We start from the raw sequence: 9,122 nt of genomic DNA, 5'->3' as shown, positions 1-9,122 counted from the left end.
AAGTAGCTTTTTTCTACAGATATACACCGAAATTTGGAATGCAATTTGATGCTGTGTCAATTTATTTAAACAACAGTGATTTATTTCCCTCCTTTTACCTATACCCCCATAGTATGGATTATTGACCAGATTTATAATAACAACTATGTCTCTCCCTTTGTGGTATGAGCCTTAAATGCAACCAGAATGTGTTTGGTTACTCCCATGATGATTGTGCCACTATTGCACTAATGGACACATCTTGCCTGGTTGTGTAGTTTGTAGGATTCACAACTGAGTAAAACCATTTGTCATTTCTTCCTTAGATGCCTCTGTAGTACCTTTTGGAACATTAATACCCCACAGGGAGGAGGTTTCCAACTCTATATCTACTTGTTTATATCTTGCAACCCAGGTATGTTACATCTTCAACAATAGGGTCTTATAACCTAGTTTTGATGGGAAAAAAAAAAAAAAAAAAAAAAAAAAAAAAAAAAAAAAACACTGGCAAGATCTTGTATTGTTTGGGGGAGCCTATGGGATCTTCCTGTCCAATAACTCCTACAGAACTCCATTCCCTATATGGCAGTGAAGATTTTCTGTACTAACCATTGCTTCTGGGAACATCAGTATCTACCCATGCAATGAACCTCCCTTCAATGTATCTTTTATGCATTTTAATTGGATTCCAAGATAGTAAGTTTTTATATGGCTTTTTCATACACCCTTCTCCTTGGTTAACATTCCTACACTCACTCCTCATCCCCTCAGTCTCCCATACCCTACCGCATCAGAATATTCCCTTACGATATTTTTCCACTTTACTTTTAGTCCACCTATCTTCTACCAGCTCCTTCCCAAAAAATACTTCATCAATGTCACCTTCATCTTCCAGACTCCATGGATATTTCAAGTTAAACAAGCAAAAGAATCAGTCAGTGCCAGCATTCACATACAGAAAAGAACATGTGTCATTTGTCCTTTGGGTCCTGGGTTGGATTGACTCCCTCATAACTTTTTCCAGTTTCATCCATATTCAAAAAAATTTCATCATTTTCGTTTTCTTTACAATGGAATAGATTTAATGGAGGAATCCCTGTGTCCCACAAAATTCCCTATATTCCTACAGTATTAGTTTCTTCTACTGATATGTAGAGAGGAGAGAACCTTTACAGAGTCAAGGTAATGACACTGGCTTACTTCAGCAGAACAAAAGGAACATTGGCCTGGGTTTCATTACCTACCAAATACACTTTGCTAATCTGATTCAAGATTTTTCTTATCACAGAAACTTCATGATTTGACATTTGTTTTGTTTTGTTTTGTTAGTTCTTAATATCAAGTTTAAAGAATTTGGATTCACCAAGGAAGAAGAAACTTCAGATGGAGAATTGTCATGATCAGCTTGCCTGTGGCCATGTCTGTGAGAGATTGTCCTGATTGGTGATTGATGTGAGATGACCCAACTCACTGTAGGCAGTCTGGACTGTAGGAGATAGATAGCTGAGCTCAAGCCACTGAGTACACCAGAAAGCATCACTCTTCCATTGCTTCTGCTTCAGGCTCTTGCCTTGTGTTTCTGATCCTACCTCCCTCAGAGACAGAGTGTGACTTGGAAGTATAAGCTGAATAAATGCTTACTTCCCCCAAGTTACTCTTGTCAGGATATTATATCACAACAAAAGAAATCAAACTAGAGAGGCTTCCTGATTGTATTTCCCTTTGTGCTACATTTTCTTTTTACCAACATTCCTTCATTTACTTTCAAATTTCAGTGCAAATTGATACACATCCACAAAGCATATATTACAGAAAAGTTATATTACTGAAAGAGTTAAAAGTGAATAATCTATAGCTCTTTTCTGTGTGGGAATTTATCAAACATTTGCTATAAGAAACATATATATGTATAACTTGGTGTTGTAAAGTATCCTCCAACTCCTGCGATACATTTCTCTGTCCCCTAACTTTTACCATGATGCTAACAAATGCCAAGGCCCTTTTATAATTTATCCCTCTAGAGTTGATTTCACCATAAATCAGGATGGACAAACGATGGTTTGTACAGTTTCCTCTTTCATATCATCCTAGAAAGTATTGCTCAATCAGTAATTGGAATGTAAATTACCCAGGATGTCAGTAATATGAGTAATGACTCACAAGCTTGCAGCAGTGCTGATTCTGCAGTTTCACAGTGTCATAGTGTCAGTAACTCTCAGGGTGACACCTGTAATTACAACACTGAACAACAAAGAACAGATTAAGAGAAACTCAAGCATGAAGTAAAGGGTTTATTGCAACATAGAGGAGATCAAAATAAGAGACAAATACAAAGATGTTAAACAGTTCCAGAGTCTTTCAGGCTTCTCCCAGATACATCTCCTAGATTTTCTTCAGAAGATTATATAAATTCTTATTCTTCAATTTTGTCCCCAAGGATAGATGTCTTCAACCAAATAACAATGAAAGGACTCACAGAGGTTTTGTAAAATATGAAGTTTCTCCATCATTCAAAACAGAAAAGTGACAGTACTAATTAATTGAAACAAAGTATAGGACTATGCAATAAATGGAACAATCTTTTTGAGGATGAAAAAGTCATCTCTCTAAAGCAGCTTATTGTACAAAAAATGCAACTTCTAGGAACATCATTACTTAGAATGCAGACCTAGTTTCTCTAAAACTTTTACTCTAATCTGCCTAGTTTTAACACAATACACAATGGGATTCATCAAGGGTGGTACCAGCAAGAAAGCATCTGCTATCAGAATCATAACTAATGGGGATTTATGCTTTGCAAAGCGATGCATAGTAGCTAAGGTAATGATAGGGACATAGAAAATGAGCACAGCACAGATATGGGATACACAAGTATTGAGAGCTTTGAGCCGCTCCCCATGAGATGCGATACCCAACACTGTCTTCAAGATGAATACATAGGACACAGCAATGAACACACTGTCTGACATCATGCAGAGTGCAACAAAAAGCCCATAGTAAAAGTTAACCCTGTTGTCAGAGCAGGCTAGCTTCATGACATCCTGATGGAGACAATAAGAATGTGACAATAAGCGTTTATTGCAATATCTGAGTCTCTTTAAAGTAAATGGAAGGGGAAGCACCAGGAGAATGCTTTTAACAGCAAATGCTAGCCCAATTTGCACAACTCTGGAGCTTGTGAGGATGGCACTGTATCTCAGGGGGTGCCGGATGGCTACAAAGCGATCAAAGGACATAATGAGGAGCACTGAAGATTCCATATCTGTGAATCCATGGATGAAGAATTCCTGGGCAATACAGGCATCAGCAGAAATTCCCATGGCATTGAACAAGAATATTCTTAGCATAGTGGGGATGGAGGAGAAAGACAGGCCCAGATCAGAGAAGGCCAACATGGAGAGAAAATAGTACATGGGCTCATGCAGAGAAGGCTCTGTTCTGATGACACAGAGGATGGTGCAGTTTCCCAGGATAGCTGTAAGGTACATGAGGCAGATAGGGATGGAGACCCAAATGTGCATGTGTTCCAGGCCTGGGATCCCAATCAGTCGAAATGAAGAGATTTCAACCTCGGAAGTATTGAGAGTCATCACAAATATATGTCTTGGTCAGCTGCTGTAGGACCTACACTGCCATCAACAATCAAAAATATTATCTTTTAGTTGTAATTATAAAGAAACATGAGTTATTGTAGTCAAATTAGGAGATAAAAATATGTAACTTTTCTCTTTTCTTCTCCTCCTCTTCTTTCTCCTCCTCCTCTTCCTTTATCACCCCTTCATCCTTTTTTCTTTTCCATTCTCCCCCAGTAAAACTCACCCATGGAATATATATATATATGTATATATATATATATATATATATATATATATATATATATATATATATATATTTATATAGTTTTATATAGTTTTATATAGTTTTATATAGTTTTATATAGTTTTATATAGTTATATAGTTATATAGTTAGTTATATAGTTATATAGTTATATAGTTATATAGTTATATAGTTATATAGTTATATAGTTATATAGTTATATAGTTATATAGTTATATAGTTAGTTATATAGTTATATAGTTAGTTATATAGTTATATAGTTAGTTATATAGTTATATAGTTATAACTTTTTAAAAATATGTAATGGATTTAAACAGTTTCTTCATAGTATTTAAGACTTTTACAATGTTTAAATATAGATATTTATTTTATTTTTATATATTTCTAAGTAACTGTAAAACTAGAAAGTACAAATGTGTTTGATACCTTTATTAACAACAAAAACCTACATCTTTCTGTATGCATATGTATTTGTACACACGTGCATGCCTGCATGCGTGGGTGGGGAGCTCAGGTTCCCATACATCTGTGCATGCATATAGAGACCAGAAGTCAACATCAGATGTATTCCATTATCTCTTTCATCTTACCTTTACAGATAAAATTTCCCACTGTTTCTGGAGCTCTCTACTTCAGCTAGACTAGCTGACAAGTGGACCTCAGAAGTCTTCTTTTCTTCCTCCTCAGTGCTGGGATTCTAGACACATGCCTCCATGCCAAGCTTTGTATACATGCTGACTACAGAATTGAATCGAGATCCTCACATTTTCACAGAAAACACATTAGCGACAGAACCTTCTTTCTAGCACCTCAAACTACATGTTTTAAGATACAGATTAAGTAAATTAAATATAAGAGCTCGCAACATGGAGGAGCTCCCTGAAGTGTTCATATATTGTCATTATGGCACAGGTTATATGACTGTTAAGGGGTTTACCCCAAAGGTTTGAAAGCAAACTCAGCTCTTTGACTGTTGTACACATTAGGAGCCTTTGATATTTATAAAGAAAGAAAGGGAAGCAAGAAGTGAAGAATTGGGACAGAATCCATAAGGTTATATTTACCTAGAAATTATAAATCAATTAAATTCTGATCTTTTGTAGAAATATTTGATGACCCTTAGGATATAAAACTTTGCATTTTAACAATATATACTCACAGGTATGACATTGTAAATCAACACAGTGAGGGTGAAAATTGATCCAAAGGGAATTTAATATTCAAGAGTGAGATTCTTTTTCTTTCTTTCAAATGAACAAAATAAAAACCACATGGACCAAATATGCAAATCTTTACAATTATCCACCTGAATCATGAACATAAAGATGCTATGTACTATATACTTACACTCTTAAGGTTCTTACAGAGCATCTTACAGATCCATAGACTTACAACATCAAAGAAAACTCAAGACCCAAAACCATCTGCCAGAGCTTTACAGTTGTCACCATATAAGGACAGCCCTTCAAGCTGCAATAGAGGAAGGACACCTCTGATACTAGCTATAACTATCAGGAAGCTGTAGAAGAGATGGCTTGCATTAGTATATGTGCCTTCACGGGGACTCTGAGCATCTTACAGGAGGCAAGAGAAATAGAAGCTTGAATCCATACAAGAGTTAGCTGGTAAAGGTTAGAAATATAGGCCTGTGAAGAAGAAATGAAGGGAAAGGGAGGCATCTTTTATCACTAATGACTTTTTTGAAGACATTTTCCTCAAGATAACTTGAATTAGGAAGGTTAGTAGAATGTATGAATATCCCACATGCAGAACAGTAGTACAAACCTTGCTTAGGAGAGTCTACTATCTATTCAGTGTTGGCTGTTCATTTTATCTCATTGTCTCAAATTATGACAATGTGGTTAATGCCGTTGACAATTTCAGTGTACTACAGCTGCCACTGGAAGGTCACTTACAACCTTTCCAGAAAATTGTAAGTGACCTTCCTCAGAATGCTCACAACTCTGGTTCTTTTCTACCTAATTTTGGATTCTTTGCCTGGTGCTATTGAATTCTGCATCTCTCCCTGGGGAATTCAGCATACTTCTGAATGTATCAGTGAGTTTATCTCCAAAGACGATTAATGAAAACTCTCACATAATTGATGGATTAATCTCTGGATGTATTCATAATATTATTGTGTTATTTTCTCAGCTTCTTGTTCATTAATAAGATCTTCCACCACACATTCACACTGCCATGATAACTTGCCTCTCAACAGGCCCAGAAACAGAGCCAAATGATGATGTATCACCAATTGTGCCATAAACCAAAATAAGTTTTTCTTCCACTTATGTTAGCTTTGTTAGATATTTGAGTATAAGGATGTGAAAAAGAAAAAACTACTCAGCATATTAGTGTTGAGTGTAGGTTCTTGTCTACAGTATTTTAAACTGACTTGAGCTCTAGCATCCCTGGTACCTGGGAGAGATATTTGGGAAAGATTGGAGGGAGAAAAGAGAAGGGGGAATTGTTGTAATTACACTATGATCTCAAAAAGAAAAAAAGAAGAATTTTAAATTTTACACCAAAGGAATCAGGTAGACAAGCTGTCTGTCTGTCGGTCCTTGGGATTATAGGATTCATACAAAGGAAAAACTGGCTACACATGCCTTGTTCTCTCACCTCACAATGGGCTTAGCTTCATGTCTAAGGTCACACTTGCTAAACTCCCAAGTTGACTCATATAACTGAAGAGATGAATTGCCATTGACAAACATTGTTTTTGTTTTTGCTTTTTTTGAACTATATTCATCATGTAACTACAAAGGTGTACTCTAGCTTATATGAGGTCCATAATATTTTCAGGTATAAACCCTTCCTCAAACTTACAGAAACATAGCTCTTCCTTAGATTATATAATCTCTGGAGTATTTTTACCCTTATTCATCTAGAATGCATGATATTTATTTATATAAATGAGCTTCTACAAGAAAGCACAATACTACACTGGGGATACTTGATGTAACAATGTTATGACTCTAGGAGACCTACAGGTTTCATTGGCTTTATTCTAAATCAAGGGTGGGAAGTCTTCATATTATGTAGCTTTTATATCTTGTGTTTTAATACCCAATGGGTACTCACAACTTAGTTACATTCAAGTTCTCCATAGCATCATATAATCCATTGAGAACAATGGCCTTGCTTTCTTTCTCACACTCTAGCAGTAAGGGGATATTGGGAAGCAATGAACACAGTAGGCTATCATCACATCATAGAATCCAGTTCAGAGGAAGAACTTAAGCAGCCCATACAACCTACTAAAGGATGGTTTATCATGCAGCCTTATTCTTTCCACACTGTTAATCTACTTGTTTCATGAATGAGACCAAAAGAGAAGAGAGATAAGCAACAGTCAAAATGATGAACTCTCTGTCAACAAGTTTATCTTGATCAAAGATTTGGAAACAGCACTTCCATAATTCCTTAAATATTAGCAAGAGAAAAACTAGGTATACTTCTCATTTTTAAAATGATCCAGCAAGCAGCAGCATGATTTTTTCTCCCAAGGTTTCTTTGGTAATACCTGAAGTCCCCTTTGATTGTCATAACATAAGAGGAATTGCGAGAGGGATCTAGAAAGTAGAAGCCCAGGATGCTACTATACACACTAAGATGTGCACAGTCTTCCTTCAAAGCAAAGAATTCCCACTCAGTTGTTTATAGAGACAAATCTGAGACATCCCAGTCTAGAGGAAACTAAAAGATGTAAAGGTATGGCTCTGGTTATTCATGAAAACCCCAAACATCATAAATAACACGTGAGTGAATAATGGGAAACATTTTAAAAAGTTTCATTTTGTGCTACAGATTTTGACCAAATAATTAAAAATCATATTAATAAATATATTTATGCAAACACACACTAAAACATAAAACAAACAAATAAACATTAATCAATCAATCAATCTTTTTCTGGTATGTGGAGGCTAGATCACAGGAGAGAAAATGTCAGGAGACCCTACATAAGTCTCAATCTCAGGTCCTACATATGTTGTGTTTCCAGCACTAGTATCTACCCTCAGTCATTGAGAGGCAACTAAGGCCTACAAGGTCTATTTTGTTTGAGGAGTAACATGTACTACCCTAACCAATTACTCAAAGGATGTACTGGTACTGGGGTTTTGATAGTCTATGGTTCTTGTTGGGAATGTTGTCAGCCCAAGTTCACCAAGCACTAATTTATTGGATTTTCCTTTAAAAGAAAGAAAGAAAAGAAACTATATAATTGTAGACTAGAATAGTACTTATGACTCTCCCTTCACAATATGGTCATTTCTTTGCATATCTTTTATCATTTGTGTAGCTTCAGACTTGTGCCTAATTGGAAGCATGAACCTCTGCCATATCAAATAAATCCTAAGACTTAGGAATGGTGTCCATCCATCTACATACAACCTAGCTCTCAACAGAAAAGGTACCTTCTTAATGCTGCCCAGATAAAGTATTAGAGTGTTCTTTGGAAATTTATTTGAACATCACAGTATTAAAAATAGAAAGCAATAATATTAAATATACATTTCAGTGTCTGGAAATGTGGACATTGAAACTTAGGGTGGTTTGTAGCAAAACACAAAACACAATTCCTGGTGCTGAGGAAGGTGGTATATACTTGTAATGTCAGCACTTCCTCAAGATGCTGAGGAGAAGGATTATAAGTTACACACCAACCTAAATTATGAAATATTGTCTGAAAATGCACATAACATGCATGCATGAGTGCACACACACACACACATACACACACACACACACACACACACCTTTAACTCCCCATCTACTTAAGGATCTTGGTTACTCATTTCTTCATAAGATCTCATCAGATGTAAAACCAGGACTTCAAAATGTATCTGATATGTCTATTTCCAGTTATTTCAATGATGGTCAAATATAAAAAAACTTATTTTGATGTGTTCCTAAATATGATGAGAGCTAAAAGAAATCATGTGATGAGGATCTTGTAAAAAGTATATCTAGAAGCTTATTTCTAAGAAACACAGGGGTTCAGATTCAGCCCAACCTAAATGCCATGCAAGAAATAAATGAAGCATATGCTATCACATTTGGAGTCTCTGTGAGGTATAGAAATTATATCCCAGATATGAGCATAACTGGCTTTGACATTTTCTTCTGGAAACAAATATTTTCTTGCAAATTTCAAATAAAATCTGCCACTTAACACAGACTGGTTTCTGTCACTTGCTTCTGCTCTTTGCCTCTAATTTGTCATCTTTTGTCTCTAAGCAGCAGCTGCTCTACCAGTGCATTTTACCTAACACCTCAACAAACTCTGTCTTGTATG

The 9,122-nt window shown here is 35.9% G+C and overlaps 1 protein-coding gene across 1 annotated transcript; it reads right to left on the bottom strand.

Annotated features, from left to right (window-relative positions):
• Nucleotides 1–2,239: 2,239 nt before the first annotated feature.
• LOC117724212 (olfactory receptor 51A7-like) lies at nt 2,240–4,612 on the bottom strand. Its single transcript, XM_034523912.2, has 2 exons — nt 4,408–4,612; nt 2,240–3,603 (listed from the first exon to the last, which is right to left on the bottom strand). Exon 2 carries the CDS (start codon nt 3,567–3,569, stop codon nt 2,631–2,633), a length of 939 nt encoding a protein of 312 aa, XP_034379803.1. The 5' UTR covers nt 3,570–3,603; nt 4,408–4,612; the 3' UTR covers nt 2,240–2,630.
• Nucleotides 4,613–9,122: the final 4,510 nt, after the last annotated feature.

The sequence above is a fragment of the Arvicanthis niloticus genome, chromosome 1 (assembly GCF_011762505.2).
Source record: "Arvicanthis niloticus isolate mArvNil1 chromosome 1, mArvNil1.pat.X, whole genome shotgun sequence".
Taxonomy (NCBI): Eukaryota; Metazoa; Chordata; class Mammalia; order Rodentia; family Muridae; genus Arvicanthis; species Arvicanthis niloticus.
The sequence above is the reverse complement of the archived record's forward strand: the minus strand, read 5'-3'. Positions and strand labels throughout refer to the sequence as shown.